This window comes from Gambusia affinis, linkage group LG06, assembly GCF_019740435.1.
Source record: "Gambusia affinis linkage group LG06, SWU_Gaff_1.0, whole genome shotgun sequence".
In the NCBI taxonomy this organism is placed as follows: domain Eukaryota; kingdom Metazoa; phylum Chordata; class Actinopteri; order Cyprinodontiformes; family Poeciliidae; genus Gambusia; species Gambusia affinis.
Genome location: NC_057873.1, coordinates 10,244,815 through 10,272,417, shown reverse-complemented (window position 1 = coordinate 10,272,417; position 27,603 = coordinate 10,244,815). Strand labels below are relative to the sequence as shown.

Below are 27,603 nucleotides of genomic sequence, written 5' to 3'. Positions count from 1 at the left end.
TATTATATTCACTTTTATAATTTTCTCTTTCTTACTTCCCTTTTACCCAGCTGGCTGAAGTGAGCTAATTCAAACAGTAGCTTATTTTTCCTTCTATAATTCCAGTTATGCAGTGGTACAGACATTTAAAGATTAGCATTATTGCACCTGCTGTTCTTGAAAGACTTCAGTCAGTGAATTTGAGCACCCAGAAGAAGTTTACTTTGTTTTTAAAGTATATTTGCATGTAAATTGAACATTTTCCTCTTAAAATTATTTTATCCTTTTTATAACCAACCTCTTAGATGTAATCAGTTTTTGAAACACATTCCCCTTCCTCTCATTCAAACTATGAGTTGCATTCACCAGCTCCACTCTGGTGTAATCAGCATTTTAAACATTAAGTTTCGTTATTATCCTTTATAACATACAGGGGACGAAGCCTACACCAGAGTGTGTACAAACAGTCCGTACACAAAGGCAACGTGTGTGCGACAGGAAACAAGTTCTTAACATGTCGCTCTGCCAGTGATGCACACATCATAACATGTAACAGCTTGTGTCAGTGTGTGCATAAAATTGAGTGTTTCCCCATTCTTGGAGAAGTAACATCTTTTAAAAGAGGTTAGCACACAGTCTAATAACCACTGTAGCTGTAGCTCTGTGTCGGTCCAGAGGGCGCTGTGTTAACGCAGTGGCAGCAGGAACTGTTTGCATAAATGTTTGCACTAACACTGAATAGAAATATCCTTCATTGTCCAACTGTGGAAAAATTATCCATTTATTTTTTAGGTGTGTCACCCCAAAATATTTACTAATCTGGCGGCCCCTGTGAAATATTTCTGGAAGCACCACTGCAAATGATATGATGTATAAAACGCCACCTGAACAAACCTTGTTGAGCAGTTGAGCATGTATTTGACGCCATGTCCTGACTAATGTCCTCTCTCTATCTCCATCACCCTGACTCGACATGCAAAGCGAGGTTGTAATGGCTCGGTCTAATTACAGCCTTCTGTTTTGCTGGGTTCAGCCTGGTGATTTTCAAAGGCGAGATTGCTCTCACTCCCGCTTCTTCTCTATAATGACTGGTTCTTTTATTCACCCTGGCAGCCATCTTATCTTGATGCTCCCTTTTTCATGCAGAAACTTATGATACACTGTTTCCAGTGATGAATAGAAAAGGTGTTTGCACAGTTGTCCATCAGCTTCAGCTCTGCTAACAACTAGCAACTTGCCCTGATTAAGCTGTGACAGTGAAATGTTGGCACTTACTGTGAAGATGCTAGTTTCAGCACAGCTCATTGGTTAGCTGCTTTGTGCACTCTCAAAGCTGCTAACCAATTTGCCATTCATAATAATTCAATGTTATTTTTAGTCTTGTGTTGTTATGAGCTCTCAGGGTGAAACGGGTATATTAATGCAGGTGTGTGTCCTCTGCTGTCTGTCTTTAAACAGCAGTGTGTGTGCCTTATAGTGTCACAGAGCTGACTGGACTGTAATTGGAGTGGGAATCTAGGAGGGGCTCCTGGGAAGAAGCACTGTCCTCTGAAAATGGTTTACACACAGGTTCATACAGCTCTTCCAGCTGATTGAGTATAAATGTCCTCCATTGTCCGTCATAACTGACATTTGTTCCCTTTAGCTCTTGATAACTCATGTATTCTTAGAGTTTTTGTGGTCATTTTTTCTTGACTTGAATAACAAAATGAAAATTCACATCCTAATTATGTGTGTATGTGTATTATGTATGTATATAAACTTTCAGTGCAGGAGTTTTAACCACCAATAGCATTCAATCTGTAACATGACATGGCTATAGTAAGGGTACATTTTCCATCTGTGACTTATTAAAAATACATGGAGGGACATTAACAGCCTACAGGGATCTTTCCATTAGTTTATCTTGGATGTAACCCTGAGCCACAGGGGATTTGTTGGCCACTGGAACTTTACAGACTTCAGAGGGGTTGCCATGGTAAAGACTGCTGTCCTATGGGGATGGAATCGACACAGCCGGCAGCAGCTTATCGTATTCACCTGTGTTTGAGTGGATGTTTCTGTGCAAACAAGTAGCTGGATCATATTACCCTGTCATCTACACCCTGTAGACAGCAGGGCCATTATCAGATCTTGGCCATTATTGTATTAAACATGTGAAATAACAGTGTGTTTAGGTATTTCAGCTTAAGTTTCTTTGGAATATTGCAGATATACAATGTCATTTTCAAGTTTTATTATTATTATTATTATTATTATTATTACATTAAAGGTTACATATGGCACACATTTAGAACTTTAATTAAAATAATCTCCTAGTGATTGTTTCAGAAAACACATTCAGCTGCTCTCAGTGTGAGTGACTTGAATTTTACAAAAAATTTAGAAGGCCACATTCTCACCCCCTTCTGGGTTTTTTAATGCTGTCGGATAATATCAAACACCTACACAGTGACACCCTGGTGCACTTCTGTGATTCTTTCCACAGAACTCATGGCCTCAACCTTTAGTTTAAGCTTTTATTATGAGTCCAGAGATCCTTCTTTACGCTCTCTTTCTCATTTGTGTTTTACTGTCTGGGTGGAAGAGCAACAATACGATGGAAAAGGGAGTCTGAAGAATCCACTGTCTGCTTTATTTTGCCCATGAGACTCATTTATTGTAATCAAATGTTTGTGTGTCTGGCAGCATGGAGCTTTGATTCTCGTCACAGAGTACGTGTTATGGTGTGTGCTGTGGGGGTGTGTTAACACCTACGCACATATGTGTGTTCATGGTGGAAATACAAAGAACTGGTGCTTTGGCTTATGCAGCACCAGTTCTGGTCTTATTTTTGTTTTGTTTAAAAATACAATTCATGAATCTGTCCTCCCACTTTTCTTCAAATAAAGCATACTAGAAAGCCCAGTTTTTAGCTGAACTTTAACATCATGTAGGCAGTGTGAGTCTGAGTCAGCATAAAATGTAGCACTATCTAATATTATTTGATTGTACTTCAACAGTTTAAAACAAATCCATAAGATATAAGAAATTACAGACAGAACAGAGCTGTACCTAAAGCTGACTCAAACTGACTATTCCAGCCAGAGGATGATGTTTAGATCAGCAGTTCCTACATCTGACTGAATGTCCATAAGAATTAGCCAGGTATATTGTCCACCCATTTTCTTTCTATCAATAATCTCATCAATGATCAACTTGACTTGTGAATTTCCCCAAATGCTTATATTTCTGCTGCTGTTCAGCATAGCATGTTGAGAGGGTGGCCTTTATTAATTAGTAGTTTGACAGGAAAAAGGACTGAAACAGAAGGGCAGGACATGCAGTACTCATCATGCTGCTGGGAATCAAACCTGGGACAGTTGCATCAAGGATTGTAACCTTTATATATGGTTCTCTTTCTCTACTGCTGATCCACCTTTTGCTTCATTTGTACATTTAAAGCAGTCATTGTTGAACCTCAAACTAATATTAGCTTTGGCTAACAATTGATTATGTATTCCAATCTTAGTTGCATTTGCTTCCTTCAGTGTCAAGGATGTAATGACTGAACATGCATTAAAACTGATCAATACTGTGATCATTGAGTGGAGTTTGTATGAATAATAACAAGGTATCTTATGTAATATCTGTGTAGCTGACTTTGTGGACTAAATCTGTTGATACTTTTAAGTACAGGTCTACCTACACATGTGGACATAGAGCAATGCTAACACATTGTCAGCAGTGACATTTCCCTTTTCTTGCTTAATTAGCTGTCCTTTCTCCTTGCCTGCTATAGTGTCAGCCAATCGGTGAAGGCCACTCATTACACAAGCTTTATTTCAGGGTCTTTGTCAAATGAAGAATGAATGTGACGGTTCAATCTAACCTTGCATGGCCGCCCCCTCACTGCTGCTTCGAGATTCAGATTAGCTATCATGTTTGGGCATACTGCATAGGACTTGGATATCTAATTGAAATGCCACCTTGTTCTTTCATTTCATATCTTTATCTCACAAATATTTTTTTCTTTCTCTTTAGTTTTGGATGTCAGCCTTGGCCACCACCATCCCTGTGCCCTGTGGAGCTTTCATGCCTGTGTTTGTCATTGGTAATGAGCAATCAACAATATGTGTTTTAGAACAGTGAGCTCCAGTCTGTCTTTATGGACAAACTGGAGTTGGACTGTCATTTAGGAAGTCTAATCAGCCCCATCAAAGATTTGGATCAACAGATAAAATAGGAGAGAGAGATGACAGATTACACAGGGTGTTTTAAAAAGTCTTATTACAGGATCAGTTTATCGTATCAACTTTTTGCTTCTTGTGCAACCAAAAGAAAGTAGTAACTGAGAGGACAACCCCTTTCCTAAAAGCAATGAAAAACCCATTATAATTGTTCAGAACTATTATGGCAGAACACTGATTGGGTCCTAATCGTAATAAGAAAACTCAGTAGAGTCCATTTCCTTTTTGTTAAATGTCTGCAAAATGTAAAGATATTAAGACCCACAGTGATAGTCTGTGTTTTTCTAAGATATCAGCATATGTGAATATTTCATATCAACTATACAAATATTGAGAAATATGAGTATGTTAAAGATTTTTTGTATAATGTAATAAAAATGCAAAATGCGATGAGGAATATATTTGCTCTCCAAGCAAGATAACACTGAAAGTAGATCATAAAAAGCTAACATAAGTTTCCATAAAGCCTATAATCCGATCACAGTACCATACATGTACAATAAAAAAAACCTTCTCGAGTTTAACTTTAATAGAGGTGTACAAGGAAAAAGAATTATGGACAGATGAGACAAAATTTGAAATATTTGGACACAAGAATAAAGAGCATGTTTGTCTAAATGAATCATTCCAGCAAAACAACCTCATACCAACTGTGTAGTATGGCAGAGGAAGTGCTATGGTTTGGGTCTGCTTTGCTGCAGCAGGTCCTGTTGATCATCACCATCATAGAATTCACCGTGAATACAGTTGTGTATTAAAAGTACTTGAGGGAAATATGAGAGCATCTGCATCTAATTAGAACTGGATCCCGAAACATGATTATAACCCAAAACATTTTTGTTTAAAGAGATGAATATTTGATAGGGTGCCCTAATTTTTTTCCATAAGATTTAGCCTAGTTGCACAAATCAGTATTAGAAAACTAAACACAAAAAACTTTTATGTTTTATTTATACAATTTTAATCAGCAAAATGCCCAGTATGTTTTTAAGAAATAGGTTTCTACCTCCTAAAGGTGGAGATTTCTGTGGAACCAGATGTCACTATTGCTGACATTCCACCTTAAGACGCTAATCCACCAATTTAAGCCTCCTACATCCATCAGATGGGGTTTATAGTCTTATCTTTTACCTTAGTTGTAGCAATCAGTGCTTTGCAGAATTACTTTACACCTAAATCTACACCTTTCACTCCTGTTGTAACTCTTCTAGGGGAGATGTAGCACTGCAGAACGGAATGTGTTAAATGTAATATTTATAGTTTGGAACCAGGTGTAGTCATTCCATTGTACATAAATTCAGATTTATTACCTCTCTACATGTAGGCAGAAACCCGAGGTCAGACTGTTTGTGTCTTCATCCATGTGTCCCTGTGGTTGTAGGAGCAGCGTTTGGTCGTCTGGTTGGAGAATGCATGGCAGCCTGGTTCCCAGATGGCATTCACTCTGATGAGTCCATTTATCCCATAGTGCCAGGAGGCTACGCTGTTGTGGGTATGTTGAACACTCATTAATTTATTACTGAATAACTTTTTTCTTCTTTTCTTTCTGGTTATACTTTTGAATAAGTATGAATATCTGATTTGGTCTATTTGTAGCATTCATATAGTTTTATTCTTACTAAGTTTGAGCTCCCAGCTCAAGATCAAAACTTTCTGATGCACCACAAATAAAATCATGAAATAGTATGAGAATTGAACATAATGGAAACAAAAATGACCCAAGAAAATCAACCGAATACAAAAATACTGTTTTGAAAGAGGTAAATCATAACAGAATCATCACTTGTTGTTGAACTTTATTAGCAAATATTCAATGGGTTTTTTTAAATACTGTAGATGAGTGGTAAAAATTATTAATTTTAGTTTTTTGGGGGGTTTTTTCCAACTTTGATTAGACATCTACAATAAAGTTGCGCCTGTGATGAGATCCAGTGTTACTTGTTGACAGCAGTGCTGATTATGCCTCTGCTGCGGCCTCGGCGCCTGCTGTTTTCCTTTTTTTTCTGGGCTGATGCTGTTGTGCTGTGCTGTAGCTGATGACTCAGCCCTTTGCAGGCCCGACATTCTGATGAGCCTCTTTCATCTCACAGCAGAACTCGCTCTAAGGACTGAGCATTAGGATGGGTGGAGAGAACAGCAGCAGCATTTATCTGAGGGGAGGGAGGCAGACACGGCTTAATTAAGTTATGGGAAAGAACAATGAAACCTGCTGGTGCAAACGCTCCTATCTAGCATCTGTTTGTTCATTCCCTCTTTGTATTGCTCTCTCTTTAATTCTATCATTCCCTACTGTTCCTCTTTTTTCCACTGTTTAAATTGGACTCATCCATTTTGTCTGTCTGTATGAAGACTCATTCACACCACGCTGCTCTGTCAGTTTAGTTCACATCACTTTTAACAAAAGGAAAAAGAAAGGGGTCGATGCAGAGATTTCCTCCAGCATTAAATTAGATGCATGGGTCAATTTTTTTCCTCTGTGGGTGTATAGGAAAAGAATGTGAATTTATTTAGCCTAGCAGAGTCTGACATTTACATTTGTTTTTCCTTCAGCTTATTTAATATTCAGTACAGACAATCCACATCTTGCCATCACACATCAAGTAGACAAATACATATTTAAAACTCACAGTGACAAAAACCCACTATCACCCCAACTACTACATATAAAAATTAAATTAAATGATTGCACTTAAATTATGCCCTTCCTGTCCACCAGTAGTCCAACTACACCAATCTGTAACCAGGTTGCGCTCTAAAGCCTCTTCAACACTCTCAGCTCCCAGATACTGGGATTTAGATTAAGTTTCCTCCACGATGTACTCTGTGCATAAAATTGAAAACGTCTACATGATTGCACAAAGGGGTTAGAGGTGTGAATTGCAGTTTGTGAAAATCACTCATGGCCTTCTGAAGTTTCCAGCAACATTTCATAAAACCATTCATCATCTGAAAATATTCAGTTAACACAACCCTTGGTGTTCCAGAGCTTACTGTGACACTGAGAGTCGCCTGTTCTGCTGTTCTCCCCCATCCACAGGTGCTGCAGCCTTGTCGGGAGCGGTCACCCACACCGTTTCAACTGCGGTCATTGTGTTTGAGCTGACTGGTCAGATCTCCCACATCCTGCCGGTGATGATAGCTGTTATACTGGCCAACGCCGTGGCTCAATCTTTGCAGCCGTCGCTCTACGACTCTATTATCAGGATCAAGAAGCTGCCCTACCTCCCAGAGCTGGGCTGGGGTCACCATGAGTACGTACAGCGTAATATATTGAAGAAGAGCCTACAGCAAATATGCATTAGCTCCTGTCTTTTAAAATTACTCTGTACAACTACAGTAAGAAAACTACATTTACTTAACAGTGTACCTCTACTTCAAATTTGCCAAACATTTTTAGAGCAGTGCAAGAGTCCTGTCAAAATGTAATCCTGCTGTCCACAGACAGGTGAAGCTGTTTTCAGTCTTTAGACTAGTACAACATTTATTCCTCATTTCATTAATACATCCATAAAAACAGTAGCTTGAAGATGGTTTGACTTGAGGGCAAATATTTTTTTGAACTTTGATCTGATTTAACTTCAAACAATGAAGGACAAAAAACAAGTATTTGTATTGAGTGCATGTAAACTTCTGGCTTTAACCGTAGCTTTATCAGTTTTTGTTGATAGATTTTCTGTATTGAGGTTCTTTTCCTTTGCAGGATTCGCTGGGTGTCCTCAGAGATACACCCGTTCAAACATTTGCTCTTGGCATTTGACAGTTTTGCTTGGATATCTGCAAATTGTTACATTGGAACAATAACCTAAATGTGTCCTTCATTAACTAGTTCGCGATAAGGACACAACGAATGTCACTCTTAATAATTTTTGCTGGAAAAGCTTCTCTTCCCTTCACTATACCACCACAATTGAATATTCTGTCTTATCTATTGCAAAATCCAGCATTTGACTACATGTACTAGAGGGACTGGTATTGTGTCCAGGATCAGGTTAAAGAAAGAAATCTTCCTCAATTTATTTATTTATGTTTGTTTGTTTTTGTTGTCTTGGGATCAGTAGGTGACTCCCACGTATCAATTCTTATTGAGCCATCCTCTGAAAATTCTTCTAAAAACATTTTGATAAAGTTGCATGTGTGGGTTATAAAAAATTTAAAAGTAAACAAAGCTCTGTAAGTCTGTTTACTGACAGTGGTGTGAAATTCAAGCAATCAGATACGCACATTAGCATTTATTTTTAGATTTTTTTATTAATTTATTCTCTTTAAGTCATTATTTACATATACTTCTGTGTAAGAAGGCAGGACTGCATGCTCCATCCTGAACTGCCTCTTCCATTGCGGAGCAGAGGGTCCCAAGAGGCTGCAAGAAAAACATCAGTCGAACAACTCTGCTCTGCTCCCATTGCAGTGGGAAGCTCAAATGACTGCTTTGAAATTATCCAAACATACATCTTCTAACAAGTTTAAGAGTATTTGTTCTCTATGTAAGGCACAGATCTAATTTTCCTGCATATTTTACAAAACACATCTCAATATTGACTTTGTTTTGCATTTCTTTGAGTGATGTTATTCCCCTCGGCTGCAAAGGCAGAGCATGTTTATTAGCACAGAACTCTTTGTACACAAGGCGACAAATTCAGTCACCCAGTGTATTCTTGAGCAAAACAGTCTTTGTTTAACAAAAGGGTCTAAATGTGATGTGACCAAAAATTTGGGTGCATCTTAGAAAGATAGTTAGGTGAAACTAGTGTAAAACGTTAGTCTCAAGGCCTACAATATAACTCTACTTTCCTTTGATTGTAGAAAGAAAAATATTCTTACTATGTACTCCTCACTCTGCCTCGACAAGATAATTTGTCATCAAACATGTCTGACATTATTTGTCAAGTTCAATCAACCTAAACGCTTTTAAACAGACAAAAAGAAAAGGGAGACAAGTGGTTAAATTTGTATTTTAGGACAGGAATAGAGGAGAGTGATTATTACAGTCTCCAAACTCATGCTGAGATTCCTCTCTTGCTACTCCTCTTTTTGTTAGGATTAGAGAGCCCTGATTACACAAGTTAGCAGCTGCTGGAAGGGTAGGGGCAACAAAAACCCAGCTGCTAACAAACACTGATAAATCTTTTCAATAGAATGGACGCCTGTCTTTGTGGATGGAAGGTCTCAAGCGTAGTTCCCGTGTCTCTGGGTCACAAGCTTTGACCTTTAGCCTTTGGGTGTTTTCACTATCAGGCCAGCTCTCAGTTTTGGCCCCAGAGTGGCTGGTATCTGCTTCCAATTTGGAACGCTTATCAGCTTCCTGCAGACATTTGTATCACAACTTCCAGAGAAACTCAAAAAGAATGCCACAGTATTTTTAGATAATGATGAGCATATATATAGGATATTATTTACAATTCTAACATTATTACATAATTATTCCACAGAAAGGGTTGGAGAGCTCAATTGTGAAATTATATATACTATAAAGGAACACTTATATAATGGCTGCTCTGCAACACTTACAGCATGTACCGTTTCAGCGTTCTTCTTCCTTTGGGCTCATCTCAATGAAACAATAAAAAAACACTCCTTTTCTCACCTTGTACATTTCATTTATTCTTCTTTCCTTCCATGCTTGTCTCAGGAAATACAACATCCGTGTGGAGGATATTATGGTGCGGGATGTACGATACATCACACTCAACTGCTGCTACCGAGACCTCCACAACGTCCTGATGTCGGGACATCTCAAGACTCTGGCTTTAGTGGAATCCGCTGGTGAGTTAAAAAGAATCTACACATCCATGCAAAACACAGAGTTATGTGTAAATAGCCCATTTCTGGTGTCTTGTGAAACCACTGAAAGACACAGTGAGGGTTTATTTGTACCTGAAGGTAGTTTATCTCCATACAAGAAACCATTTGGTCCCTCATCTAATTTTTCTGCTCATATTTTTCTTTGGCAGAAACAAATAAAATGAAAACAAGTTAAAATCTCGATTTGCCAGTTAAAATGGTGGGATTTAGTGCATCCATGCTGCCAAATATTTATTACTAATTGGTAAACCCAATCCCAAAATAAACAAATATGTCAGGTCTTGCAGTTTAAAGTAATCAAAGTGTCTGTAACAAATATTCACCCTGTTGGGTGTTTTGTTGATCATCATTTCACAAGGAGTGAATACGTTTTATAGGCAATATACAAATGATGAGATGAGGATTTGAGTTTTGGAAAAAAACATTCTGTTATTCACTGAAAAACTTTTTGACATTATTTGCTTTATTATTAAAAAGATTAAAATTCTTATACTATAAGCAAGTAAGATTATATTAATGACTATTACGTTGCAGTGCAATGATATTTGACCATGTTTTTATGAGAAATTCTTGGAAGAAATGGTACCAAAACTGCCACTTCTGTTCCTGGCAGGTTTATGTTTTTGTAGTTAATCAGCTGTCAGTGACCTACAGCTCCAACCTCATCGACGTTTGTTCCACACATTAGCTTAGCACACATTTGTTTTTAAGGGGCTAAATAACATCTTAAAATGGTTTTGCAAATCAGAATCTGTGATACAGTGGCTCTGACGTCTGGGGCATCTTTGTTCGGTGTTGCTAATTTTGTACTCCTGGTGTGCCCTCCAGCTGGCATTACATTCAAAATTTCTGCAATCCCAGTGCTGTTCTCATCAAAGTGACTTATTGATAGAAAAAAACCTGTCTGGGCACAGCTTGCTGATGGCCTTAGTCACCTCATTAAAGTGCAAATTGGGTATTTCAACACTGTTTCAATTATACAGTGGTACAGGAACAATTAGCTGCGGCATTTAGCCAAACACCTAATCTGCACGCACCGTCACAAAGGCAGTTACTTAAAGCCGGCAACACATGCACACTAATTATTGGACATTCTGGGAACTTGTTACGCAACTATGCAGACTTCTCTACAGTACATTTGTTTGTTTGAAAGTCACTCGCAATTTGTCCCTAAATCTCTTTCTACCATTTCTGTTTTTCCTCCTTTGCCTTCTCTTTTTCTTTTGTTGCACTCTGCTAATAAACCACCTTACCCTTTTTATCCTCCTTGGTTTTTGTATCGCTCTTGCTCTCACCCCATGCATCTCTGTCTCCTAACCCAGAGTCAATGATCCTGTTGGGCTCCATAGAGCGTGCCCAGCTGCAGTCGCTGCTTTCCCAGCAGCTCAGTCGCAGCAGACGCATGGAGTACATCAGGGAACGAGCTGCAGCAGAGAAAAAACGCTTGTCTGATGTGTCAAACAGCGATAGCGAGGATGGGCACCAGCGGGCCAGCCAGGAGGTCCGTTTCCAGGTTAGAGTCCTTATTGACAAGTGCAATACATCTAAAGATAATGTGTAGAGAATTTATCACTCAATTAAATAATCTGTATTAGATTTTCTCTGAAACCATTTCATATTTCTTTTTTCTTTCACTTAAGAAGAGTTTTGGGAGTTGATTTTTACAGGGCAACATCTTCATTACATATTCAGTACATCTAATAAATATTTCATTGCTGGTTGTGTGAGGTTACAACCAAAAATTTTAGCAACACAAAATAACTCATTAATAAAAATAGTTTACAAGCACAAATATGAAGAGCTTTACTTTGATGTCGATAACTAAAATCCATTTTCCACAGAAGCCACTTGATCACTAAATGGACACCGTTAAGTTTGTGACAATATAAATCCAGTTTTTGATGAAGCCTTGAAATGTTAGAGAAGGTCAGAAAGCAGACATCATCATAAAGACCAAAGAATACAGTAGAAAGGTCCAGGAGAAAGTTGACCTGAAAACATCTTGTTTTATATTTTTAAACTAGCAGGCCAGAAAAGGAGAGCATTAGTAATTACCAAAAGCTTAAAAGTCCATGGAAACTCTAGGAGATGCAGAAGTCTATTGACAGGACAATTGTTAGTTATACATTACAAATCTGTTCTATGGAAGAGAGACGTAAAAAATAATTGCTGAAACAAGCCAGGTCATTTAGAGTTTGCCACAAGCCCTGCAGAAGATGTAGCAAACCCTTGAGATGGATGCAAAGTATTAAGTCTTTCAGAATTGCTATACTGTAAGTCATCAACAATCTACACACACCCATGTTTAAATTACAACTCTGGTCCTAATGCATTCAGCAATTAGAAGTTTATTTGTTTATTTTGCAACGCTTGGTGTCCCACCAATATTACCCACATAATCCAGCTAATCAGAGAAACACTTCTGTCTTTCAGTGGAACTCAGAAGATTTTGTTGAATAATGCATTCAGTTAGAGAGAGACAGACACACAAGTGTAACTACCTTATATAATGGAACTGGAAACTTTAAAAATATCATTAACAATGAATATTCTAACTTTTTTTTCCACGTAAGCAGGCTGAAACTAGATGTTTTCCCCACTTTCTGAGCATCAATGACATAGCTGAGCAAAAATGTCTTCAGGTCATGAAAATGGCTGAAAGAAAACCCACTGCAGTCATGAAATTTTAAATCAAAGCCAGCCCCACATTCAGCCTCTGAACTTTATTCCTCCCACTGGCCTCTTGTGTCTTTGTATGCAATTTCTTTTTTGTCTTGCCTCCTTCACTCCCTTGATTTGTTTCCATCTCCTCACTCTGCTGAAAGCACATTCATTAATCTAATGGGTCCAATGTTAGTGAGAGTGATGGAGCATTAAGGGAAGATTAGGTGGTTTAGATTTCATCTTTGTGTTTGTGCTTAGATTTCTACTGAGGAGTCCACCTTCAGTCCAACTCGTCCAGCTAGTCAGAAGCCTCTGAAACCTGCACTGAAAAGACCGTCTGTTATGGAGAGACCCACTAAGCTTCCGACAAGTAAGTAACTACTAAGGTAATGGTAATTATTTAATCCAAGTAATACTTGAAGACTTCTGAGTGGCTGAACATAAATGGCTTAAACACTACTCTAGTTTTATTACCAAATCTATAAAAAGAAATTCAACCTTGAAACATGGAAAGGAGGCATTCTTCTCAGAAATCAATAGTAAAAATATCAACAATCCTTGTGCCTTATTTGCTAGAGTTAATAGGTTGACAAACCCTCCTGTTACTGAACTTTATATGAGCCTACAATGACTTTGCCAACTCTCTTACAGAGAAAATGTAAAAAATAGACAGTTAAATTGCACATTAACATCAATTTCACTTCTATTCCTATTCCAAAAAATTGAGAAATGCAGAGAAAATGAAAAAAATTTCACCAACTCAGCCACAAAAACCTGGAAGAAATTAAAAAACAATTAAGCTCCTCCTATCCACAGCTTTCCTTAAGAAAGTACTTCCTGTCGTTGCATCTGCTCTGATTCAAATAGTTAACTCATCCCTCTCATCAGGTGTTTTCCCCCAGGCTTTAAAAACGACACTGATAAAAAATAACAAACTTGAAAATTCCTTACTGCAGAATCATAGGTCAATTTTTAACCTTCCATTCAGAAAAATTATTGAAAAAGCTGTATTTCAAACTCTTAAAGGAGGAACCCATTTGTCTTTCAGTTTGGTTTCTCTGCTCACCACAGTACTGAGACTTCCCTAGACAAAGTGTTTAGTGACATAAATACAGACTGTGGAAGAACCACAGTTCTGGCTCTGTTGACTTTATTACAAACCTTCCTAATAAACTGGCAAATTTGGTTCGACTCTAGTACAGTAGTCAGTTGGTTCTTTGGTACTTAAAGACCTCTCATCAAACATGCTAACATGTCTAAGAAGCCTAAAAAAGTGCTGAAGTTGGCTTCCAAACCTTCTTCCTATTGGTGCTAAATTTCTCACTTTGTAAACACAAAGAAGCAAGTATTTCTGTTGTTCCCCCAAAGAGTGTTGTGAAGCCAAAGATGTATATCACTCATGTTTTTCTATATCTTTATCAGGCAAAGCTGAGCCAAATCTGATGTTGAAGTATTTAAGCTTTTCCTCATTGGAGAGAGATGAGCTCAGCAGTCTAGGAGACTCTCAATAAAGAGAAGCTGTCACATTCTAGGAAAGGTGCCTCAAACATGTCACAATGGGAGACGGGCTTTGACTGACATGGGACCAGCTGGAGACAGAATGTCTCTCAGATTGTTTGGGAACACCTTTAGGTCATTTTAGATCACAGCTAGGAAGTGGTGGCTGATGAAGAAAGCTTTGGAGAGATTTAGTGCAGACTCCTATCAGAACAATTAAATCATGAATAGTAAGGAGAACATTAGTGGTTTGAAGAGTTATCTACTGATCAAACAATCTCAAGCAATGATTGTGAATGTTTCTATTTTCCACTTGCAGGCCCACAGGACCATTCCGGCATAGCGTTGAAGAGCCTGTTCTGCTCCAGTCCAGACGTAGAAGCTCTGGAGGTGAGAGAACCATGTCCTTGAATGCAGCCAATCAGCAGGAGCACAGACACAACACACACACGCCGACTCACATCCTGCCGTTCACCCATTCAGTGCACCCACACAGTCCTGTCCTATCTCTCACATACAGTCCTTCACGCTTTACAGTACAGTACCTCCCACTCTCTCACACACACATATTCAGAAAACACTCACACACAATCTTAGGTGGCTTCCATTTAAAATCTTTCACTTTGTCTCAGTCTTGTGTCCTGCCCCACTTTATTTTATCCCACAAATGGATTGTTTTACTACATTGACGTTTTGTCATGTCAGTGTTTTCCAGAGGCTTTTAAAAAAAATAATTCATTTACAAAGTCAAGGTGACGTTCAGGTTGTTAACTTTGTGTGCTTGTCTCTGGAAGAAAAACAACAATATGGAGACCCCAGTGTCTCCTGAGCAAAGGAGGCCATCCAAACGAGTCCGGATATCCGTCGTGGTAAGAGCCACCGTTCTAGGCTCCCAGCATGCTTGGAATCAGCTCTGCAATAAGTCCATCTACCGATCAATCAATTGTCATACAGCCATCCCATTTCAGGGCTAATCCCGAACGCCGATGGACAGTGATCTGGGCTGAGCTCAGCCAAAACTGTCCCATCGTGCCAGTGTAGAGCATCCTCTTTCTGATCCAACCTGTTACCTGACCACTGACCTTTCACTGCCTTTAATAGTTGATATTGTAGGTTCTGGCTTTGATCCATACAGCTTAACCAGTTTCCATTGGTCTGCTGGTCAGGAGACATACAGAACACTTGACTGATAACATTTCACTGCTGCCTATTATTGATTCCACTCCCTCAAAGTGTCCTTGTATCATTAGTTAAAAATATATCATTTTACCTTGAACAATGGACCACATTAAAATAAAAAGGAAAAAATTCAACTGTTGGTTAAAAACAATGGCATGCGAATATATACCAGTAAGATGCTTTGAACCTTTAACCATAAGTAATAAGTGATTATAACCCACATAATTGGTGTCTTTGTAGACCTTACAGTATAATTCCTAAACCTAACAACATTTTTAACTCTGTAGACAATTTTTGAAAGAATTTTATAAAAGTTAGGAAGCTGTATGTAAATTTTTGTATATCCATTTGGAAAATTTAATTAAAAAAAATAAATAAATAAATAAAAAAAAAAAAAGTTAGGAAGCTGTGTGTGTGTTTGTACTTTTTTTGATATAATGACCTCTTTAATGTCAGAGGAGCTTAAAGGAGAGACACTTTAACTTGATGCTTTTGGTTCTAAATATACAGAAACATTACAGAAAGCTCTTCATTCATTTTTACAAAATGGTCCATTTGGCGAAGACTACAACCAACATTCAGTGGAGTTTTGGTCAAGTGTTCTGCATATTTCAGTCAAGCATGCTGTCTTTCATCTTGGATGTCACCCGAGGTGTCCAATCAGTGACTGCCTCCCAGAGCAGGCCCCGCCCTGTTTCTGTAGTGACCTAATAAAATAATCCTTTACACTCTGTTGTAGCCTTTTCTTTCATCCCATATATTTAACTGCATAGAGCGACATCGGGTTGAATCCTTGCATGTAGCATTACATTTAATATCAGATAATTGATAAAGATCTGACACCACCTCAAACAAAATAATGCTTCCTGGGATCTAACCCATGCCATCGTGCAATTACTCATGCAGCAATGCATGTCAATTAGTGAAATGAGCATCTAATTGGGAATTTTTAAAAATTATTCCACTGGATCAGCTGACTTTGCATGACAATCAAACAATTTCAGCTGCTCAAATCAAACAGTTTATTTCAACATAAATCCGTCTGAATGCATTCACCTGTTTGTAAGCATCCAGTAGTACTGTTCTCCACTCATTATTTAAATAACGTATATAATATGTGATATATGATCTGCCTTGTCTTATCCTTATCCTGTCTTATCATAGCAATGTAGATGAATGCTGGAGAAAATGTCCCAAGTGAAAAATTCCTTGTTTGTCTCTTGAAACATTAATAGTCTAAGTTACATGTCTTGTTGTGGTTGCATTAAGTAGCCATGTGTTTCTTTCAGACATGTAACTTATTGGCTGAAGCCAATAACAAAAGCTTGTGAATAGCCAAACAATCAGATGCCTGGCTGTTAGATTTACTCTTTAAATAAGCTGAATTTATACACAAAGTTTACCATTTTAAAACCTCCGAAGCTGCCATTTAAAGCTTTGGGTGTTTCTTTATGACTTCAACTCAGATATTATGCAAAGAAAAAAAAAAATCACAATTTTCTTGGAAATTGATGGGGTGTTTGGGTTTTTTGTCTGCTTTTACTCTGGCAAATTGTTCCATACTGTCCTGGTTTTTCCATGGCACTTTGGGCTTGATTACAGTCAAGAGAACAAGAACAGTAACCATCACTGCAGCCCCTGATGACAGCATCCCACAATATTTGGTTAAAGCCAGAGCAGCACCAGGTCACGAATTTGCACAACTTCCACACACCAAGGGTTGGAGTTTATTTACATACTGGAAAGATTGGCTTTAGTTTGAAATGTTCAGACTATATTGCATTTTTTTTAAACACAGTAATTACCATGACCTTGGGAGGCAAATTTCTGCAAGGCAATTTTACTTGACGTCAGATTTTCAAGTCTGTCAATATTTATTTATGTTTATTAATTGATGGACAGCAAACACTCTGCTTCATCTGCTGCTGCCAGTTATGATTTTAATCAATGATTAAAGGGTATACTTGTGAAGCTCATCACCCAGTCTGTGCTTAGGCAGGAGTTAGACCAAGGAATCTTTTTGAGAGTTAAGAGAACCAAGGATCATGTTAGTCATTCCTGTCTTTCAGAAAAACCTGTTTGTGGAATCATTTCAGGTTTTGCATCCCTGCAGCAGCTGGTAGATCAACTTATGACTTCACCCCAGACCCTTCACAGCTCTATTCTCAGTTCTTCTGCCATTCCTTGATTTGTGCTCCCGTTGCACATCCTTGTCATGCTTGATGACTTTTTCGAGATCCTCCTCCAGTTTTTTGTTGCTCCGTCATCTTGACCACAGCACCCGCCTGCCTTTCATTGTTCTATTGTGACTGTGAAATATTAATGCAGGGCAGATGAGATCAGGAGCCTGTTGCACAGATTGATGTTTCCTTCCTCGCTGTTTTCTCTCATTATTCTTCTTCCACTCTTACTTCCCTCGTGCTTTATTTATAATCGCTTGTGGGCTTGTATTTTTCTTTTTGTTCATTTTTGTTTTTCCTGACAATTTCCATCATTCTCTTCATCCATCTTATTGTTGAGTTTATGCAAGTCATTGAGAAATATTTGTGCCAAAAATTGCCATCAGAAGACTGAGTACTTTCGTAAAGGGCTGTAAAAACGACTACAGTTGTGTTGGTTAAATTTTTCAATGTTTCTGTAAAATAAAAACAAATGAAACCAGTGGTTCAGATAAACAAATTGTAGAAATGATTCTACATAATTTTATTAAAATGGAGAATGTAGGATTCCAAAACTGGTTTGACATGTTTATCCAACATTGGATTCTCGAGTTATGAGAAATAACTCAAGAACTCAACAATTATCTCTGAAACAGAGACACAATAAACAAAGTTCCTATGACATCTAGACTTCAACCCCTAAGCTTGATTACATGCATCTCCATATTTTTGCATCCGGCTTCACAAACTTGAGGGCGTTCCACTAAAAATGCAGTTTGAAAAGTGAGTCCAACCTCCTTACTTGCTCTACTTATCCATTTTTTTACCAGTTTATCCATACAGTGTTATAACTAGACAGTGCAGTTTTTATCATTCCCGATTCTGAAATGGAAATAAAACTTTGACTTTGATTACTTTTGCAAAGGATGCAGTGCAGAAACCTCCCAGATGAGTGAAAAAACTGCTATCGTGATTTAAGCTCAGGAGTGTGATGATACTAGTATTCTAGTTGCAACATGGCAGAAAAAGAAAAACCCTGCAGAGGATGGTGAGAGGAGTTTTATAGCAGACTTCTGTTACAGCAAGGTTGCAGGAACTGCTGAGATTTTATAACACTTATTTTTATATTATCTAGTTTGTGTTAGTGATTGCAGAGAAACATTTTGTTATCAATCTAGCACACAATGAAATGCTTGATTGATTTGATTTAAGTTCATGTTTGTATTTTTTCGTTGTTCCACTTTGTACGACTCGGGTCATCGAAGTCGAATGTTACTGGTGCCTGAGTGGATCTTAATGGAAGCAAATTCTAAGCAGCGTTACAAAGACACTGACTCCATTGTTTCCGCAGTAAAGGATGGATTATCTGATTTATTTTTTCTAACTCATCTTTACTTTGATGTTAATTAGTCTTAATTTGTCACACAGAGGCATAAATTCAATTTTATTATGGCCGTCTGCAAAGTGTTTGTTTGCTGGTTCGACTCAAACTTGTCAAACAACAATATCGGGCTTTTTATTGAAACTTACTACAGATCCTTCTTTATAATGATCATCTACTTTGACATCACACATATAAAGTTTTGTGCACTTATTAAATGTGCTATTGTCACTCTTTTAGTCTCTCGTTCCATTTCTGTCCATTTGTCACCAGACATTGGTGCAGTATAACGTTCTTGATGTCTTCCATGTGTCTCTGCCTTCTGTTCACAGCTGTAGAGGATATGACTAGAAATGAGAAATATTTAAGAAAATAACCCAGAAACCAGAACTCTTTCATTTGTTTACCATGCGTTTCTGATATTCTTCGTTCTTCATGTTTTAGCTGTTTTTAGCTAAAACATCAAATAACCAATTTTTTTTTCTTACTGCCTCCTTTTCTACTGTTTTTCATCTACAGGATGATGGAGATGTGGAAGACGACATGACACTTCGTGAGGTAAGACCCACAGTTAGTGACACAATGTTTGTATTGTGCCACAAACTTCCCAGAACAATACACTATTATACATCTTGACAGCTCTTAAAAATGTCCCTGATGATGTCTGAGTCAGTATTGAGAATAAAGGAAATGGGGCGCAGCAGTTGTAGGGACACTCCCCAGACATGAACATGAGGGAAATCATGGAGGTTATGGTTACTACCTTTCTGTCTCTGACTGAAGCTTCAATAATGTAAGAGGAGTTCAGTTTCAAAGTTGCGACGAATAAACTGCCTGGGATGGTGTGTACTGTTCTGTAAATGAGAACGCTGTTCAAAGAAAAGTAAGTGGAGGATTTTATTTGGTAATTTGGAGAGAGTGAACACTTGGAAGAATGGAAGATTTTTAGGGGAAAATGATTTTCTAAGTATTTTTTATGAGCATTTTTTAATTACTGAAATGGTTACCAAATAGAGATGTAGCAATGCATCCTACGCACACGATGATTGGGTCCTCAAGTATGAGACAAAATAGGATGGAGGTATGTTTTTGAGAAGAATAAGAATCACCTCTTTTTTTTAAAAAAATAATGCAAAGGTTTTGCAAATCACAGGAACTCTAACGAGTCTTCAGTAATTTAGTTTGACTAGTCTATCTACTGTGGATTCAATGATTCTCTTTGTTTTGTGATGGTCTTAATGTGTCATTTGTATTTTCAGAAATTGAGTAAATATTTCATTAATATTTAGCTGTAAATCTCTGTATTGATTTATCTGAGTCAAGTTTGATCGTTTTGATATTTTAGTCTTTGAGCTACATTTGATAGTAACAAATACTGCAGTTTAAATCTCTTTTTTATGTTTAAAGAGTTTGCAACTTTTCCAAACAAACATACATATAGCCTTTGAAGAAAGCGGTTGTTGAAATTATAGGAATTTAGTTATCTGTTAGATGGGATTTATCTGCTGATTTTGAGGGTTAGGGTTTTCTGATGGTGTCACACAGAGGAACTTACTACTTTTCATTCAATCTGTTCTCATTTTGAAGCCTATGTTTGTCTTACTGGAAAGTCTGATTATGCTTGATGTCATCACAGTCCGACAAACCTTGGCCCCTTCACTTTTTTCAATGTGCCCAGATGGGTCACTAACCCTGGAGTCGTATATTTTTGGATATGACATCATTCATAATTCATCCATCAACAGAGCCTCTCATTTCCTTTCTGTCAGAAACATATTCCTCACCCTTTTTTTCTTCCCTTCATTCAGTCGAATAACGTTCACCTTTCATAAATCTGCCATGTCACTGCTTCTGTCTTTGTCTCCTTTTGTTTGCCTCTGGTGCTGAGCAGCATTGCAGTGTAGGTTGCTTTTGATTTATAATCACTCAGCGCTGCATCTGTGCCAGTAAATGGAAGTGATGTGTCAAATAGTGGTTTGGAAAATATGATGCTTTTGTCAGCTGATCACAGGCTGATAGTCATAAAGACTTCAGCTGCTGTCAGTATTTTCTGAACACACTTTTTTTTACAGTGTCTTCAGATTTATAGTCAATAAAGACAGGCTCTAAATGTGGGAGTTAGTTGTTTTTTGTTTTTTTTGTTTTTTTTTCTTACTGAGATTAATGTTTAAAATCCTGTTAGTTGAGGTGTATTGACCACTGACACTACTGCAAAGCACCTCACTATTTTTGTCGTCTTTCTGTCTTGTTACGTTTTTGCTGATCATCTCTGATTCTCTAAATCTGTGTGATTTGCAGATTGCAGAGTGGGAGGAGAGGCAGCTTGATGAGCAAGTCGACTTCAACAACTGCAAGATTGACCCCGCCCCTTTTCAGCTGGTGGAGCGCACTTCACTGCATAAGGTCTGGTTGAAGCTACAGCTGCTGTTTACTCTCTTTGTGCATAAAAGTGCATCCTTCTCAGTGTGTTTCTCAGTGTTTAGAGGCATTAATAGGTCGCCACTCTGAGCTGTACAGAACCCTTAAGCTTTACAGTATTCACAATCCTTGACTGTTTTCTCACAGTGTCATATTATAAGCATCAATGCTGAGGTTTTATGGTAGACCAACATAAAGGAGCACATTGTTGTGAAGTGGAGGGAAAATCTGAAAAGTGTGGTGTGCGTTTGTATTTTGACACTCCTGAGCATTCTGATCAGATGAGACCAATCTTTTGCTTTGAGTCAAATTACTTTGTGTGGTGAAAAACTAGAACTGCACATCATACTGCATTTTGGTGGTGGCAGCATCATGCTGTGGGAATTCCTTTCTCCTTCTGGTACAGTAAAGGGCTGATAACATGAATAAAAGTTTACCTTCCAGAACCACAAAAACCTACGCATACAGCAGGTGCTTCAATTAAATGGTTCACATGAAGGTATAGTCACATGTTAGAATGGCCCAGTCAAAGTCCAGACCTAAATCAAAAAACTATTTGTGGTGAGACTTAATAATTTACATTTACCAAGTTTGAGCTATTTTTCTAAGAATGGCAGGTATTTAAATTTTTAGATTTGCAGAACTAAAGCTGACTTTCAGCAAAAGCTGGATTTAAAGTGCTTGCCACCATTTTATAATGAATAATGAATTTGTAGCTATGTGCTAATTTGTTTTAGACAAACACATAAAATCCTCTTAAAATACATTTAAGTTTGTATTGTACAAACTTTAAGTAACTAAAGCTAGCATGAGCAAAAACATTCCTATGTTTTAAAAAGATGGGGTTTTTCTATCACAGGAAATGCAAAGTCATGACTTTCAACATTTCAGAGACAACTCTGTCTGTATCCAGCGTGTTGTTTATGATTCCAGCATTCTTCATTTGTATTTGTTCTGTTATTTCTATGTTTTTGCTTCTGTTTTCTGCAAATGCAGGAATTTCTTTTTGCAGTGTTTGTCTGTTTTATTTGCTTCTTTTTTTGTGTGTTTTGGAGTTTGCATAATTAACTTGTTTGCAGCTCATTTCAATCAATCAAGTTTATTTATAGCACATTTCAGCAATAAGGCGTTTGCTGTGCGTTTACACCTGTTTGAATTGCGTTTGCACATCTTGGCCACCGTAGTACAATCAGTTAACTGCCTTAATGGCAATATTAATATTGGATGTTAATATTGAGCCAGATTTTTATTTCGGAGCATCTCTCATGTATAGTGTGTATAGAAACAGGAAAGCTGTTAATGCCTGGTTAGCATAAAAATCTACACCATGACAGCTTTTCTTCAGTTTTAATTATTAAATAACAAAAATTATGTAATTAGCCTCTCAGCAGCTGAATTGTCAAGTGTCTGATTATTCCAGAAGTTTTGAAACAGGCTGAACCACAATATTTCACTTTTATCTCACTTCAACACGTATGTTGGTTCCTCTGTTCAGTTTTCCATTTTTAGCTTCGAGCTATTTGGCATCTCCATATACAGTTGCACCTCTTATGTGGCTGTTAAACCTCTTTAGTTGCCTACTGCGCTAATAAAGATGTTTTGCTACAAAATTTGGTTCATAATTGTTCCATAGCTAAGATAAAAAAAGCTTTTTTATGTGCAGTTTAAACGGATCCAATTTTCCAACTGTGATGGTAATTAGCTTTGGCTAATTAGCAACTGCAGGGATAGTATTTTTCCCCCCTTTTAAAGTGTGAATGTTCTTGAAAGTGAGGCCCAAAGATGTCCAAAGTATCTGTATCCAATTTAGCTGAACATGTTCAGTGAGTGTCTTGTGAATGAAGTGTTCGATAATTAAAGTCAGTGGTGCATTTCCTTAAATGTTCTCCATTTCAAGCCTGAAACATTCACAGGTTGTCTCTGTGAAGGTTCTGGTTGGCTCTATAGATTAATTCCATCTTTCATCTCCCGTAGACTCACACCATTTTCTCCCTGCTGGGCCTCGACCACGCCTACGTCACCAGCATCGGCCGTCTCATCGGGGTGGTTTCCCTCAAGGAGGTAAGTCTGGTTCTTTCCTCCTTTTTTGTGAGAATTGATTATAAATCATTGCAGAATCGAATTCTGCTCATATCTGTGACATCCGTTAGCACTCTCAGCACATTTGTTGTTTTTAAAACTGTCTCATTAGCAGAGCTGTCGCTGTGCTAAACTAGCATACAGTTACACAAAGGCCTTTCAGTCATCTTCAATGATTCCTCTTTTCTGCCTGTGATTTACTGTGGCAGACATAAGGCTCTTGCAAATTGCTGTCTCTTATCTATTGTCTGTCCTCTGCCCATGTTCCTCTCCTTACATATCTCCTGCCTCCCTAACAGCTCAAAACCTCACTCTTTTTCAATTGGCCAGGAAGTAGAGAGAGGGTTGTTGCTAAGTGCAGGCACTGCTTTCCGGACCCTGACATTTAAAGCTTTTTTGTGCTTTGTTCCGCCATCAGACAAAAAGTCAACAGCAGACAAAAGCTGTTCTTCTTTACAGACATTCCTATTATATCACAATATGTTTAGCACATATGATGAAGAAATGTAACCAATTTTTATGTTTTTTTTTCTTCCTTGTGTTGTTTTCAACCTAAAACAGGAAGACTATTGTTTTTTTAACTGAAAAAGTTGTGTGAGTCTGAAGCAAACACATTGAAAACTGTCTAAAGTTTCAAGTGTAAAAGTGTTTTGTTTTTTTTGTTATATAACCACCTCCCTGGTTTAGGTAAAAATCAATCAGAAACAAATTTTAGATTAAATTAGGATTTCTTTCTGCAATTGATGAATAGTATAAATAAAGATATTTAAAACTCATTCTTTGTGCAAAACATAAAGTTTTACATATTTCATATTTAAAAGGAAGAAAAGTCTTCCTTTTGTGAAATCAAAATACATCAGAGTTTAACTCGACACAAAAAAGTGTCCCAAAGAAACCAACAGTAGAACATAACCAACTGATGGACTGGACTGGGTATATTTCTAGTTTCCTTTTACAACTTTGGATGAACGTCAGTCAAACAATTATCTTGAACTGTCTTTTTTTTCGTTTCTTTCTTTTCTAAACTTCTCTTTATTCTTTTAGCTACGCAAAGCCATCGAGGGCTCTGTAACAGTAAAAGGCGTGAAGGTGCGACCTCCTCTGGCCAGCTTCAGGGACAGTGGGACCAGCAGCAGCGAGACGGAAGCAACAGAGCTCCATAAGCTGTGGGACCGTCACAGGAACGTGTCGCTGCCAGGAGGACAACCCACATCAGAGTCTGACGAGAAGTCCCAGTGAGGGACAGCTGAGGACAAAAAGGAAGAAGAGGTGCAGGTGGGGGAAGAGGAGGTGGAGGATGCATTGAGATCTTCAATCCCCAAAGCTACAAACATGCAAAACTCCTCAGGGCTACAGATCATTATTTAAATATAGAAAGTTCTCCTATGCCGTTCTCTCTTCTCTCCACATCTGCCACTCTACCTCCTCCAGCACCACCTCCTCGGCTTCTTTACTCACCCAGTGCTTCTTCCAGGAGCCTTGCAGTGGCCCAGCCAGACACTCCACAGGAAGTGTCCTGCTCTCCATTTACCCTTGGGGTCCCACAGTGTATCATTTTTGTCAACTCCAAAGCTGGGACTGAGTTTTTTAAAAGGGATTTGTTTTGTAGACTTTTTTTTTTTTTTTTTTTTTTTTTGCTTGTGTTTAGAGTTGGAATCAAGGTTTGAAGATGCAAAATATGTTGAGCACGTCTTCCATTTGAGTCCTGAAATTCAACAAGGAAGAATACTGTAATATTTGTGTGTACGGGGAGTGTGAATGTATGAAAGGAGAAAAGTATGTGCATAAAAAGAAGGGCAGCATAGACTCTTGTCATATAGAATTTTTTATACTGCCTTTAGAACAAATTTCAGTCTTTATTGTCCTCTGTGATGAGGTTCAGTGTTGATAAATCAGGAGGTCTAGAAGAATCAGTTTGTCTCACTACCAAGCATTGAACTGATAAAGGGACAAGTGATGAAGTGGTTTGTTGTTTATGTCTTTTCCTGTGCATGCTCACCCCTCCACTGCGAGGTCTAGCGATTAGGCCGAGTGCAGCCAGGCCTGTTGGCGCCATAATGTACACTCCCTTTATTCTGTAGCTCTGGCCTCAAGTGACGTGAGGCTGAAACGCACACAAACACTTTGCAGCAGTGCACTCCGACTGTGGATGTTCTCTGCTTATTTAAATCTGACTCTCAGAGTTTCTGAGAGGGTTAGGGAAGAGGAGGAGGACTGGAATGCAGAAGGACAAGAATTAAATGGTTGTCTAGAAGAAAAAAAGCAGCTCTGGATGCTTATCAATCTGAATTTAAACTCTATGTGAGCTGTTATTATATCATCTGAGACAAACCACACCTATATACTGGTACAAAACACTTATAAAATATTCATTGTCTGCTTAAAACCACTGACCGAAATCTATAATGGACCAACAGGGAGTGATTTAACTTGTTCAGTTGGACAAAATAACTAGAGTTTAGCTGCTGCATTATTGTTAGACTACTGTTAGGCATGAATGTGTAACAGCACTGTTTTCTAATTCCTGACATGACAGATAAAACTAAATACCTTACAGTGAATAATTTATGTCTTCCATAGTTTCTTGTGTTCATTAAGAGAAAACCCTTTCTTCCAGTTTCTCCCTCCTGTCATAAACATCTTAAACGCATGCTTTAGGACCAGGCTAAGATTTTTGCCACCATTCTATTGCCTTAGGAAAACACTCCCAGCCTCCCAATGTCTTCAGTGGTTTTAAATAGATTTTAGCATCTTTTCTTGTTTCTTTCTTCTCTGGTTCTGCAGAATAGGAAGCGTCTGCAGCGACAAAGCATGGCTTTGCATGAGAGAAAGCATGTGGCATTTATTTTATATGATCAAAATGCACCAAAAGCAACACAGACGATTGGCCAGATGAATGATGTCTTGGATTTGCCATCTTGTGCCTGTATTTTCTGCCATTCTGCTGCGTCTCCCTCTTATCCAGTCATCTTTATTCATTACTTGATTTATAACCAGGTATTGGGGTCTTTGTGGGCACAGAAATTTACAGATTAATATATTTAATATCATTCTTATAATCTGAAATCATGATTTTGTGTCTTAACCAAGCTTCCTTGTTAATTTTTCTCTCTTTTTGTTTCTGGGGAGATTTTTCATGTTTTGTATTTTTTATTTTTTTGTCGCTTTTTTAATGATTTAAAAGCTATTTTTGTATATTTAACATGCTGTCTGAAACATTTCTACAGTTGAGATTTGTAGAATTCGTGAAGTGCGAATACACTAACAGGGTGATAGCTTGCGAGGCGTGTCTGATGGCAAACTGATGAACCAGAATAATGAAGTTAAAGGAATGAACTTGCTCATTCCACAAGTGCCTCCTTCTCTTTTATCAGTGGGAATAAAATGGTGCAGGACTGCTTCGCTCCTCATAGACGTGTAGACCAGGCACTTCTTGCACTCATCTCAAAATATGTAAGTGGCTTGATGGTGTTTCACGGTAATGTGCAATTGCTGCCATTTTCATCGATTCTCATTGTTCTGCCGGGTCCTTTCACCTCGCCGCTGACATCTCATTGCATCTGCTGCAGAGCAAGATCGCTGGCTCTTTATCAGCCCACATTAATCACAGTACAAGTTGTACATTTTCTTTTTATTGATGGATCTGCTTGTGGGTAATTGATTTGTGCAATAACAGTAGTTCATCTCATTTTCTAGACCTGTTTTAATTGATGACATGAATGCAAGATAACCTTATTTTTGTAAAGAAATCTGAAAAGAGTAAAAAGATTTATGTATACAAGCAGAAGTAGCATGGTAAGGTCTTTGACTCTTTGTAGAGGAAGGTTTCCCAGAAGCCTCTGGAAATTAAAATTCACATTGCAATAGTAATCTGCTCTCTTGGTGCCTCAGTTGGGCTTTTTGGAAACCTTATCTGGAAGGCTGTGTGGTGGAGCTGCTCCTCTCATCCGAGCCTCCCCAGGCACACAGTCAGTTTTATCATGCTTCCTTCCATCCTCTCCTTCAGTCAGAACCGCTTTGATGAGCCCAGATCTTTTTTCCACTCCTTATGGGACTGTGCATTACAGCAAGCAATGGGGTCCAAACCAGAGCGAGAGAGGGAGCAAAATTCCAGAGTTATTTTTCACATCGAAAATTAAAACATTGTTTTTTTGTACGTCATGATGAATAAATATGATTTAAACAAACGAGTGTTTGTGTTGGAGTGTGTTTACCG

At 38.1% G+C, this 27,603-nt stretch overlaps 1 protein-coding gene across 2 annotated transcripts in view; it reads left to right on the top strand.

Annotated features, from left to right (window-relative positions):
- Positions 1-26,084, top strand: part of LOC122832652 (chloride channel protein 2-like) — a 90,510-nt gene extending 64,426 nt beyond the window's left edge. The window contains exons 13-24 of one of the 2 annotated variants that reach the window (XM_044119622.1): positions 4,003-4,072; positions 5,590-5,700; positions 7,246-7,459; positions 9,838-9,971; positions 11,333-11,523; positions 12,933-13,044; positions 14,491-14,561; positions 14,966-15,040; positions 19,410-19,448; positions 21,189-21,293; positions 23,283-23,369; positions 24,432-26,084. In XM_044119622.1, coding sequence (XP_043975557.1) covers positions 4,003-4,072; positions 5,590-5,700; positions 7,246-7,459; positions 9,838-9,971; positions 11,333-11,523; positions 12,933-13,044; positions 14,491-14,561; positions 14,966-15,040; positions 19,410-19,448; positions 21,189-21,293; positions 23,283-23,369; positions 24,432-24,626 — 1,404 coding nt within the window. In that variant the 3' untranslated portion in view covers positions 24,627-26,084. The remainder of the gene's footprint in view (positions 1-4,002; positions 4,073-5,589; positions 5,701-7,245; positions 7,460-9,837; positions 9,972-11,332; positions 11,524-12,932; positions 13,045-14,490; positions 14,562-14,965; positions 15,041-19,409; positions 19,449-21,188; positions 21,294-23,282; positions 23,370-24,431) is intronic. The other variant, XM_044119621.1, reaches the window with a different exon arrangement.
- The last annotated feature ends 1,519 nt before the right edge of the window (positions 26,085-27,603 follow it).